General features: G+C 43.4%; 1 protein-coding gene across 1 annotated transcript; it reads right to left on the reverse strand.

Annotated features, from left to right (window-relative positions):
- Window positions 1–4,063: 4,063 nt before the first annotated feature.
- Window positions 4,064–8,626, reverse strand: LOC129708543 (probable G-protein coupled receptor 139). Its single transcript, XM_055654344.1, has 2 exons — window positions 8,425–8,626; window positions 4,064–4,965 (listed from the first exon to the last, which is right to left on the reverse strand). Exons 1-2 carry the CDS (start codon window positions 8,624–8,626, stop codon window positions 4,064–4,066), a joined length of 1,104 nt encoding a protein of 367 aa, XP_055510319.1.
- Between the last annotated feature and the right edge of the window lie 4,855 nt (window positions 8,627–13,481).

Genomic DNA, 13,481 nt, shown 5'->3' on the forward strand with positions numbered 1-13,481 from the left:
ACCCCTTGTCCTGGACTTCCCCAACATCGGGAGCAATCTTCCTGCATCTAGCCTGTCCAACCCCTTAAGTATTTTGTAAGTTTCTATAAGATCCCCTCTCAAGCTCCTACGTTTTAGAGAGTATAAACCAAGTCTATCCAGTTTTTCTTCATAAGACAGTCCTGACATCCCATGAATTAGTCTGGTGAACCTTCTCTGCACTCCCTCTACGGCAATAATGTCCTTCCTCAGATTTGGAGACCAAAACTGTACGCAATACTCCAGGTGTGGTCTCACCAAGACCCTGTACAACTGCAGTAGAACCTCCCTGCTCCTATACTCAAATCATTTTGCTATGAAAGCTAACATACCATTCGCTTTCTTCACTGCCTGCTGCACCTGCATGTCTACTTTCAATGACTGGTGTACCATGACACCCAGGTCTCGCTGCATCTCCCCTTTTCCTAGTCGGCCACCATTTAGATAATAGTCTGCTTTCCTGTTTTTGTCACCAAAATGGATAACCTCACATTTATCCACATTATACTGCATCTGCCAAACATTTGCCCACTCACCCAGCCTATCCAAGTCACCTTGCAGTCTCCTAGCATCCTCCTCTCAACTAACACTGCCCCCAGCTTAGTGTCATCCGCAAACTTGGAGATATTGCCTTCAATTCCCTCATCCAGATCATTAATAAATATTGTAAATAGCTGGGGTCCCAGCACTGAGCCTTGCGGTACCCCACTAGTCACTGCCTGCCATTGTGAAAAGGACCCGTTTACTCCTACTCTTTGCTTCCTGTTTGCCAGCCAGTTCTCTATCCACATCAATTCTGAACCCCCAATGCCGTGTACTTTAAGTTTGTATACTAATCTCTTATGTGGGACCTTGTCGAAAGCCTTCTGGAAGTCCAGATACACCACATCCACTGGTTCTCCCCTATCCATGCTACTAGTTACATCCTCGAAAAATTCTATAAGATTCGTTAGACATGATTTACCTTTCGTAAATCTATGCTGACTTTGTCCAATGATCTCACCACTTTCCAAATGTGCTGCTATCCCATCTTTAATAACTGACTCTAGCAGTTTCCCCACTACCGATGTTAGACTAACTGGTCTGTAATTCCCCGTTTTCTCTCTCCCCTCCCTTCTTAAAAAGTGGGGGTACGTTTGCTACCCGCCAATCCTCAGGAACTACTCCAGAATCTAAAGAGTTTTGAAAGATTATTACTAATGCATCCACTATTTCTGGAGCTATTTCCTTAAGTACTCTGGGATGCAGCCTATCTGGCCCTGGGGATTTATCGGCCTTTAATCCATTCAATTTACCCAACGCCACTTCCCGGCTAACCTGGATTTCACTCAATTCCTCCAACTCCTTTGACCCGCGGTCCCCTGCTATTTCCGGCAAATTATTTATGTCTTCCTTAGTGACTTTCGGATTTGAGGATTAAAACCTGAAACTTTCGAAATGCAACATGTTTAGATAAGTGGATAACGAAGGATGGTGGCGAGAACACCAAGAGACAGGTCTGTGCTGTGGATGTATTTGAGTGCTTATGTACGTGGTGTCAGCATTTGTTTGTTCGATGTCTGTCGGTACGTGAGTGTGCGCGCGAGTGTTTGTGTGAGTGTGAGAGAGAGAGAGAGAGAGAGAGAGAGAGAGAGAGAGAGAGAGAGAGAGAGGGAGAGAGAGAGAGAGAGAGAGAGAGAGAGAGAGAGAGAGAGAGAGACAGAGAGAGAGAGAGAGAGAGAGAGAGAGAGGGAGAAGTTGCAGTTGCATACGTGAGTTTGAATTCACGTCCTTGCGTTCCATGTGTGCAGCCACATATGTATCATCCAATATGAGGCCGTGTCGTGTATATGCGTGCGTAAGAGTGATTCTTTCTGAGCGTACGTGTGTTTCTGTTTGTGCGAGTGAATTTGCACAAAATGTTTACACTTATTTGTGAACCTACCTGAGTGATACATTTTTTTAAATCCATATTTGTGTTTTCACCACTTCATGTGCGTGTATGGAAACTTTGTTATATTGTGTCCACCTTCATTTGTGTGTGTGCTCACATGGTGCCTGTCTCTGTGCCTGCCTGTATGTGCTTTTGTGCGCACTTGGATGCGGATACGACGTGTGGATTTGTTCTTACTAAGGTCCGCACGCGTATTTGTTTCGTTGTCTGATCTTGTGTTATCCAATCTAAATGCATGTGTGCGTGCATACATATGTGTATCTGCTTATCTGTATGGATATGTATGTGTCTGACGTGAGTATCTAAGTGTTTGTACTGCACCCACTTCTGTTTATAACCTTATCGTCATTATGTAAGTTTGTGTGTCCGCCACGTATGTGCCACCATGGAAACCGGACGCTTACCGGTTTATGCTTGCATTGAATTGCACCCACGTAGATTGGTGACTAATTTGTGTCATGACATTTTTTTTTGCATGTGTGTGCGCGTATTTTGTAGCTATATCCGTACGCGAGCGCCTTGTCTGAATGTGTTTGTGGCTATTTTTGTACGTTCAGTGCTTGAGTGGAGGGACACTGCGTGTGGTTCCACATCTGTCCGTGGTCAAGATATCGATTTTGTATGCTGTGTTCTGTATTTTTCTCAGCGAGTTGGGACAGTGAGCTCGCACCATATCTCTACTGATTTCCGTGAGTGTTTTCTACGCTCTGCTTGGGCAAATGTCTTGGATAAACCTGCATTCTTGCATCATTATCTTCAGATATTCAAAACTGTATATATGCGCGGTCTGAGAAACTGTAGATGCAGGAATCTTGAACGAAAGCAAAATACTGCAGGAACTCGGTGGGTCAGGCAGCATTTATGAAGGGAAATAGACAAAAATTGTCTCGGGTCGGGATATTTCCTAGTACTGATTGGAATATGGCGGAGAAAGCGGGGGGGGGAGGTGGGTAATGACAAAGTCGGACAACGTCATAGATTGATGCAGATGATGGAGGGGGGTGATTTGCAGATGGGTGGAGTAAATTTGAGACTTGAGGAGACGAGGAGAGAAAATATGTTAGATGGGGAAAGAAAAGGAAGAGTGAAATGTATGCATTTACGAGGAGGGACTGCATTGGTTGGGTTTATACTCGTTGCAGCGAAAGATGTCGAGGTTGATACCTAATTTAATACACACAATTCTAGCATTGATAGTATGAGTGGTATAATAGTATTTTCCACAGCAGAGGTATCTAAAGCTAAAGGCAATAGTTGAAGAATAAACAGTAAAATATTTATTGTGTATCCGAGGGAGAACAATTTGACGCATGTGGCTATTGAATTTTGGAAAACATAGCTTGAGCGGGTAGGGGAGGCAGAAACTAGCAACAAACTGACCAGATATGTAGAATAATATTTGAATCACCAAAGAGTGGAAGGCGTGCATACAACCAAATGTTGATAAAATGATGGTAGTAACATAAATTATTGGTTCTTAGTTTCTTGGTCCTCCAAAATATTCCAATGGAATTTAAACTGGAGGTGGAACATTGAAATGTGTCTGCTGGACGGCATGTGGTTGATGGGCCGAATGTGTCTGTTTCTATGTTGCATAACACTCTGACTAATATTTGCAGACTGTGTAGGTTTATCTGAGATGTGATTTAAACAGCAGATACCCTGAATGCGGCGAGCAGTGGGAATTCAGTCGGTGACGTCACATGCTGCGAGTACTTCAATAAATATATGCGTCTTCAGTAAGGCGTAGTGAAGATGTTAAGCTGGTGAACCGTGTGTGGGTGTGGGGGTGTGTGTGTGTGTGTGTGTGTGTGTGTGTGTGTGGGTGTGTGTGTGTGTGTGTGTGTGTGTGTGTGTGTGTGTGTGTGTGCGTGTGTGTGTGTGTGTGTGTGGTGTGTGTGTGTGTGTGTGTGTGTGTGTGTGTGTGTGTTTGTGTGTGTGTTGGGGGCGAGCACTTGGAATGCGTAAAACATCAGTGGAACAGGTGAAGGAATGTGGACACCAATACTTCCAAATGCCACAGCGCAGAAAACGCTTAGGATAAGCGCAATTTATTAACATAAAAAGCAGGGCGGATCAAGTGGGACACCACCGCGTATTGTTCGTTTGATCTCAGGACTGAATGCATTTTAAAGTTAGAATCCGTGGAAATTTCATCGCATTCCTTAGTTGTTCCCTAAATTTAGCCTGAGTCACGACGTAAAGAGCTGTGTTCGTGCAGCAGCTCAAGAGCTGCAGCATGAAGCAGAGTTGTCGCATAGATGATGGTGGAATTGCAACCACCACCCCCAAAAATCGCAGTCGGTTCCACACGTAATACACCGTGAATGGAGCCCATAACAGGATGAAATTTCCCGAGATAACCAGCAGTAAAATGAGGGATTTCCGACGGTTCTCCATCTCCGGGTCTCTCGCACTATCCCCATGATTGGGTGCCCGGAGTCTCTTGCGGGATCGGCTGGCCATTAAAACGTACCTGATAGTTAAAGCATTGAGAAGCACAACCAGGCCAAATGGGATGATAGGGGTGACGAGGTAGTGAACCAGTTCGATTCCTGCCCAGACCGGTGATTTCACGAGACGGACTCTTGGCATACAAAACCAGGCGGCATACGCAAGAGAATATTCAGATGTGAGCATAAAAAGCCAGGTGATGTTCTTTAAAAAGCTCAGCCCAGTCACTGTTCCTACAACTATAGCCGCTGTTCTCCCCTGACAATATTGATTTTTCAGTTTCTGGCAACAAATGGCCACAAATCGATCAAAGGTGAACGCGACGGTGAACCAAACCGAGCAGTCTGTGGCTGTGAAAAGCAGAACGGCGTGAATATCGCAAACCGGGATAGTTCGCACGAAAGTGAAATAATCCCGATAAGTAATTGGAATCTTCCTCAAAATCACGTCGAAGACAACGACCAGTAGATCTGCTGCTGCCATGGCCACGAGGTAGCGAGTGACACACTTGGAGAGGCCGCTCTTTCCCCGGGATAGGATAACAATCGTCACCAAGTTAACTGCGTGTACGGGAAATAAACAGGAAAATTGCATATTAGGCGGAGAGGAAAGTTCGCAATTCCAAGTAGACACCAAAGAGAAAAATGTATTTTTCAGAATCACGCGTTTCCCGAGGATCTTTGGGGTTATATAGAAAGGCAATGACGATAGAATGATGCAGTAGAAGAGGCTATTCGTCCCCTTCAGTTTGAACCCATTACATGGCCCATTGCACGAAAATATTTCCCCACATCCTGTTTATTTCATCCCTTTTAGATGATCGTATAGATTTGTTTAAACACACCAAGCACTTTCCACATGCTTAAAAAAACAAAATGTTGGGTTAATTCACGGGAAGGCACCATCTATGGAGACCCGAGTTACTCCTTCTAGTTCTTTACTACAAGGGGAACCATCCTTGTGCCTCGGTATACGTGACAATAAACTAACCTGAACCGAACTGAGTTCGTCAGTTCGTCTTAATATCTCCCGATGACTTGGCCCATTGCAATAAATTAAATCGGTACTCTCGCCAAAAGTTCAAATTTCCTGGTATTGTGTCCAAAATTAGGTAAAGAATTAAAAACATTTCTCTCCCTCGTTTATTATATTGTTTGCAGTGTACTATGTTTACATATTCTGTTGTGCTGCAAGTCAGAATGTCATTGTTCTATCTGGAATAAGACAATAAAACACTCTTGCCTCTTGGTCGCTAACAAGTTTTATCTGGTTAGTTTTTAAATCTCTCAGTTTACCTCTCCCCTTCCATCTATAAGCCACGCGCTGTAACAAAGACATGTTTCTGTTAGTGGTTTATTGAGCTGTTTCCTACCTGGGAAATGTTTAGGAAATCATTCTTAACGTTATCTTATCACACACTTTTAAGTCGCAAACATCCCCCTCTGCACCAGCACGGTTTGCAGCATCGGCAAATTTTAAACTTTACCCCTTTCGTTGCGTAATTGATCTCAAATTCCACCTTTATCATATATCAAAAGAATCTGCTCTTTTCTGTAAACTCTCGGTCAGGTCCAGCTCGTTGCAAGTCAGAGCGAAACTTTACTCGATTCCGTTCCATTAAACATTGTGGTATGATATGGTTGTGTGGAGATGAAGATTGTTAATGTTGTCGATGCTGACGCCAATGAAGATCATTGTCTCAGCTGCATATTTGTTGCAAGCTGGTGTAGTCCCTGGTCCCATTCAGCAAACCCAGATCCACCGTTAGAGATCATTAATATGAGCTGAAAATTTTCCTGATTCCCTTATATTGACCAATAGTTACTGGATAAAGATTGGAGCGAAAACCTGGGCTGACTCCCTATAATGCATTATGTCCACCACACAATAACAGCAATTGTTCAGATCTCTTGACTGAAGTTCATTAAGAATTGTATATCATCACATACCTTTAATAGTCCTCACATTCTGGTGTTTCCTGACTGCAATTTGAATATTGTAAATAATAAGAATCTGCTTTACAACAATTTTAAAGCACGGTTATGGCTGCCTCTAATAAATATCTCGTTCCTAAATGCAACAATGTCCTCATATATCCGATAAACGTATTTTAATAATAGGGTGGACGTGCGTTCAATTAAAATGTAAATCATTTGGAGACTGGTTAAAAGCCAGACAGCAAAATAAACGTGCGTCGGTTCATTGAACAAAGTGGATTTTTCCAGAGGTGTCGCTAGAGCACAGATACCCTGATACATAGTATATTCAGTAATCCAGTTACGGACAGCAACCCTGGTGTGCAGGACATCATATGACACGATGAATGGAGAGACAGTAAGCAGAAATGCTCAAAAACGCTGACGGAGCAGACATGGAGAGCAACATACACCGTGAAATCAGGACTGAATCGGTGAAATGACAATCTCAGGAAGGTGCAGTTTAATGCAATGTGCAAACAGAAGGGACGCAGTAAGCGCAGAGCAAAATTAAACGAACTCATACATTCTTAAATAGGGCGCAGGACAACAGTCTCCTAGGTGGTGATGGAAAGGTGCCGGGTAGCGTGGTACTAAAATGGATCATCGCTGGCCAACAAGATATTTGAGAAGGAATATTGACATCAGCTGTTATTTACAAATTAAAGCTGAATATCCATTACGTGATATTACATCTCCGTTTAAATAGTGAGGAAAAGCGAAGGTTTGGTGATAGTTTTATGAACACCTATATTATGAACATAAACATGATACCGAATCTCATTTACCAAGCGGCCATAGTTTCGGTCACACACTGACTTCTTTCCACGGCTTCCTTCACCGTTCCAACCAAATTCACCATAATTTCGAGGAACAATACCTCACATTTGAAACAGTATGTTACAACTTACAGAACTAAATAACAACACAGTTAATTTTGTGTTTCAACATATACTACTAAAAAAAACTAAACTTTTGGTTTCTGAAGTTCCATTGCCATCTGGGTTTGGCCTCCATCATCGTTACTATATGGTTAAGTCAATTGGTCTTTACAGACCTTCGCTCTCTGCCCTCCTCTCTCACTGCCGCAGTGTCTTTTTTAGATGCCATGTTTAATTCCGATGGAGACCTATCAATCTCTCCGAATAACCATCCCTCTGTCCTCGTAGTTACTGCCTAACCCGCCGACCAAATCAGCATTTCCAGATTTATTCCATATTTCCAGCTTCCCCCCTTTTGGCCTAGGAGTTAACGAGTTAATTTTAAAGACAGCGGCATAGTCAGGAAACATCCATTATATTTACGAACGTGTGTCGAGTCTTAGCCAGAGAACTTTGTCAGTTTCGTAGTAGGAAACATTTGGCAAATATAAAAGTTTAGTTTAGTGATACTGCGCAGTAACAGGCCCTTCGGCCCAACGAGTCCGCACCGACCAGCGATCCCCACACTTTAGTTAATACTCTAATACTCACAATGTACAAATTACATTTATACCAAGCCGATTAACCTACAAACCTGTACGTCTTTGGATTGTTGGAGGAAACCGAAGGTCTAGGAGAAACCCCACGCAGGTCACGGGGAGAACGTGTGTACTCCGTACAGACAGCACCCGTAGTCTGGATGCACGCTCACAAGGCGGAGCATTTGCGGAGCAGAATGTGAACAATCGGGAAATGGATAAAATATTGTATTCTGATCTTAGCGAAAGACATGCTTTTCATTAATTATTTGCTGGATTATATCTTTTTTCTTATTTCATGGTACGTTCTGAATCATGAGCTATTTCCAAATGCATATATATTCATCCATTTAGCATGGCATAATTTGCGGAGCAAAATATTTCGGAAAAATAGCATGGAAGAATCCAGATGATGTGAACATTTTCTCCAAAAGCGCAGATAAGTAATAAATTCCGGAAGCAACAGGACAGCGGGGATGGGTGAGGGTTCTGGGAAGACATTCGTATTGAAATACAATGTAAAATATATATAAATATCATATATATATATGATCTACACAATGTGATGTTGGAAAGAGACTTACCAGGAACAGCAATAAAAGCGAGAAGGGGATAATAAACGAATTTAATGGTAATGAGTGCATAAGCAATCCGCATGTTCAATGTCAGACCGTCATAATTTCCAAAGATATATTGGGACATCCAGAAGATATTCCTCTCCATTCCTCTTTTAGTCCATTCTCTTGTTCCCAGATTCGGGTCCATTGTTGAAACACCAGGCTCCATTGTTCCTCCACCCTCGTTCATCCTTCCTTCTGGTGTTAGAAGGCCTGATGTCAACGACACTGATTATTTATTGAAATGAATGTCTAAGAATAGAAAAGGGAGACTCTTCCGTGACTCAATTACAGTCCATGGAGAACGAAATTAATTGCAGCCAAGGAACAAACACATACGTGATTTAAAGATATTGTGTAACCAGGACAGGGAATCACAGATGGCGTTAGTTAAGGCCTATTCGGTAGCACAGCAAATAACTGTTTAGCCGTTTATGAAAACACACACACGGACACAGATAAAATAACTTAAATGCAAGCGCTAGAACGTTACGACATTAGATGTTCCACAAAACCATGGGTAATGTATAAAACACTATCACATTCACTAGGTGATGTACATTAAACATTCTTACCGGTGCACTACAACTCTCTCTCTCTCTGTCTCCCTCTTTGATCTGATTGTTGCACCATAGGCGCTAAATTATACGAACTTTGTTAGAAATGGTAATTACGGCACACAGTGCTGACCTACTGGATGGTTTAACTGCTTCGCTGTATATTCTTGAGAGAGTACGTACATATGAGGTGTTCTGTTGAAGATATTTATTTACTAGACCAAGTGCAGACCCGTTGGGGCTGTTCCCCCAAAGTGCGGTTGTGGGGGGGGGGGGGGCGGCATGCAGCGTCACACACACTAACTACCCCTCCCCCCCGCACTCACACTAATTACTGCCCTTGATATAATATTAATATTATTAATTTGCTCATTTTACCCCCATAGGAGAGGGGGAGAGAGAAAATGGGGGGGAGAGAGGAGAGGGGGTGGAGAGAGGAGAGGGGGAGGGGGGGAGGAGGAGGGGGGGGCGAGGAGGGGGAGAGGAGAGGGGGGAGAGGAGAGGGGGGGAGAGGAGAGGGGGGGGAGAGGAGAAGGGGTGGAGAGGAGGAGGGGGGGGGGGGTGTGAGAGGAGAGGAGAGGGGGGGGAGAGAGTAGAGGAGGGGAGAGAGCGAGTGCCTTTTTATTTCAACCCAAACAACCATTTGCAGGCAGTGCTTTTTTACTTTAACCATATTTTCATTTTCAAACCACATTAAGGGAACTTACTCACAGTAGTGTGGACATGTGTTCAGTGTTATTCACAGCTCAGGGAGACGTGACCCTCTGCCTTCCTCCATCTTGAAGAGACTGAATGAGGCACACCACTTCCTGGTTTTATAGTCCCTCCCCCTGCTGCCAGCGGGGGCAGCAGAGAGAATGGGGAATTTTGTAAAATCGTTAATATCTCTGTCATATTTCATCGAAGGGAAAAATCCTCAGCACACATACGGCGGAGGGGGCTCCGAGCGAGGTGGCCAAAAATGACGGCCGTAGGTGGCGGCGTTCTCTCGGAAATTGCAGCACAGATTGCCAAAACCGGCCAAGAACAGAGTTTTAGTAATATAGATATTACCCATGTTACACCAGGTTTTCCTACATCCACGCTGCTACACTGATTTCAGTACAAGATGAAAACGTTGAGTTTAAGGCAAGGAACTACATTCAGGCGCTGACCTACCTGAAGTGAGAACAGCTCCACGAGCTTAACTCGGAATCGCAAGGACTGCAAAATGTCGCAATGTGATCGTGTGAAGGGAACTGCACTGGTGGACTAGGGAGCAATCAGAACATTCAGAGCCACAGCAGTAAAGCATGTATCCATTTTATTAATGAATTGCGGCAAGCGATGCGGTCTAGGCGAGGCGAGGAAGCGTCGCGGATTCCACCACTCATCTCAGGTACGGGTGCCTTTTCCAATCAGAGTGAAGCAGAACAAATCAGGAGCTCAAGCATCAAGCCCTGTTATTGCATGGATTAAGGTGGAGAATCAAACACAGAATCCATATAATACAATCGGGTACCATACATAAAACACCGTATACAACGCCCATAATATGATACAATTACCCGAGATGGCCAGTAGGAAAAGGAGGGATTTCGTGCGACTCTTCATCTCTGGATCTCGCGAGTGACGCTGGCTGCTTCGACGTGTTTTATAGTTGAAGAGTTGAGCAGCAGAACCACAACAACTGGAACGACAGACGTGAGGAGGTAAGGAAGGAATTCGATCACTCCCCAGGTGGGTGGACACAAAACACATAGAAACATAGGAACATAGAAACATAGAAATAGGTGCAGGAGTAGGCCATTCGGCCCATCGAGCCTGCATCGCCATTCAATATGATGTTGGCTGATCATCCAACTCAGTATCATGTGCCTGCTTTCTCTCCATAACCCCTGACCCCTTTAGGCACAAGGGCCACATCTAACTCCCTCTTAAATATAGCCAATGAACTGGCCTCAACTACATTCTGTGGCAGCGAATTCCAGAGATTCACCACTCTCTGTGTAAAAAATGTTTTTCTCATCTCAGTCTTAAAAGATTTCCCCTTTATCCTTAAACTGTGACCCCTTATTCTGGACTTCCCCAACATCGGGAACAACCTTCCTGCATCCAGCCTGTCCAACCCCTTAAGAATTGTGTACGTTTCTATAAAATCCCCCCTCAATCTTCTAAATTCTAGCGAGTACAAGCCGAGTCTATCCAGCCTCTTTCCTTTCCATTCCATTCAGTCGCCTTTCCTTTCCCGACAGAACCAGGGATCATGAAGAAGAAGATATTGACCTTTGAACATAAAGTACCAGAACGTGTTTTTCAAGCAACTCAGCACAATCACAGCCGCCAAGACCATGGTCGCCATTTCTGCGGTGCAGTATTTGGTTTTGAGTTTCGGATAGCGGATGGCCACGTTTCGATCAAAGGTGAAAATAACTGTGAACCAGACAGAACCATCGGTTGTTGCATAAAGCAGAACGGCGTGGATATTACATATAGAGATGGAATAAATGAAATCAAATAGGTCCCGATACAGAATCGGAATTTGCCTGAGCATAAGGTAGAGGAAAATACTCAGTAGATCAGCGACAGCCAGCCATGGCCAAAAGATAGCGAGCGGCACTTTTGGAAACACCGCCCTTTCTCCGAAACTGGACCACAATCGGCACGAGGTTCACTGTGAGGAAAGAAAATCAACATGGATGTTATTAATCACACTGAGAGTAAAGTTCACAGATCCTCTAAAAAAGATAATTGCTATTTGTAAATGTTTTCATTTTTCCAGAAATGGGTGTAATTTCTGTTCCTGGCATGGCCGTTCTGAAGGAGGCAATTGAATAAACCAATATGCAAACGATAAATAACATTATATTTGTGGTGCAGACGCGCGATCAGCAAGACGTTGAGAAACAAGAAAGTGCGCTGATATATGCGTGTTACTTGTTCGAATTAAGCCAACGAGCATATAAGGGTTAGTTCAGTTGGGGGAACGGGGCTGAATGTGTTATTTTGTTAATATAGGGACGTCAAGTCAGGTGCTTGAGTTAGGGTTGGGCATTGAGTCCCGGTCCAATACTGAATGTTCCTTTATTATTTATGAGCCATCTCCCCAAGTTCTTGCTCCTGATCATTATTCCGTCGAAGAATGGGAGAATCAGACTAGGTCACTACTATTAATTATTAATCAACCATTATGCGTTCGTGTAAGGAAAACAGCCCGTATTCTTGGTACGATCATTTTGAAGATGTGAAGGAATCAGTACACATTCCGGGCAGTGTAGTTGCAACAATTTGCCTGTCAAAAATATATTAAATTTAGTCAAGTCAAGTCAAGTGAGTTTATTGTCATGTGTCCCTTATAGGACAATGAAATTCTTGCTTTGCTTCAGCACAACAGAACATAGTAGGCATTTACTACAAAACAGATCAGTGTGTCCATATACCATAATATAAATATATACATACATGAATAAATAAACTGACGAAGTGCAAATAACAGATAATGGGTTATTAATAATCAGAGTTTTGTCCGAGCCAGGTTTAATAGCCTGATGGCTGTGGGGAAGTAGCTATTCCTGCAGTCTTCAGGCTCCTGTACCTTCTCCCTGAAGGTAGCAGGGAGATGAGTGTGTGGCCGGGATGGTGTGGGTCTTTGATGATACTGCCAGCCTTTTTGAGGCAGCGACTGCGATAAATCCCCTCGATGGACGGAAGGTCAGAGCCGATGATGGACTGGGCAGTGTTTACTACTTGTTATAGTCTTTTCCTCTCCAGGGCGCTCAAGTTGCCGAACCAAGCCACGATGAAACCGGTCAGCATGCTCTCTACTGTGCACCTGTAGAAGTTAGAGAGAGTCTTCCTTGACTCTCTCTAGGTGTGCAGCAGGGGTAATAGTAAACATCGGAGAAAATGTTAAGGAGAGTCGTCATATTCACTGCGAAAAGCGGAACAATGGATCCATGTGTGTTCGAGATATAATTTCTACCGAAACAAAATGTTAAACTACAAACGAGCGACATGGTTACGTTGGAATCGGTTTGTGCAAACCGAATACGTTGATTAATTGTCTTGTGTTTACTGATCATTTGGGGAAAATGCTGCCATGGGATGATATCATTTTACAGTTGGGTTGAAAATGTTGTCGTTCACCGTGAAAGCAAAAACATAAATATGAATAAACGAAACAGTAACGCGATGCGAGCAGAATCGGCCGTTGTTGAAGAGTCAAATACATAGCAGCAAAAATGAGAGTAGTTAATATGCAAGACAATATAAGCACAAGATGCAATGTAAATAATATTTAAAGACACGAAACGAAAAAAACGTCATGAAATCACAGTGTCACGTTGGCAGTGATCCTTGGTGTTGGGAGCATTTTATAAGGCGACGTAAGAGAAGCACTGGAATGATAAAGAAAGGCGGAACGAATAAAAACAAAGGTGATGCATTTGTAAAATAGAGTTGATTGCAGAAATGTATCGAGGCATAAAA

This window comes from Leucoraja erinacea, chromosome 24, assembly GCF_028641065.1.
Source record: "Leucoraja erinacea ecotype New England chromosome 24, Leri_hhj_1, whole genome shotgun sequence".
Classification (NCBI taxonomy): domain Eukaryota; kingdom Metazoa; phylum Chordata; class Chondrichthyes; order Rajiformes; family Rajidae; genus Leucoraja; species Leucoraja erinaceus.

Bases quoted from the DNA above. Each gene is read 5' to 3' on its own strand.
- LOC129708543 (XM_055654344.1), bottom strand. From the start codon at position 8,626: ATGGAGCCTGGTGTTTCAACAATGGACCCGAATCTGGGAACAAGAGAA. The intron at 4,966-8,424 runs GTAAGTCTCTTT...CCGTACACGCAG, and splicing joins CGCTTTTATTGCTGTTCCTG to TTAACTTGGTGACGATTGTT.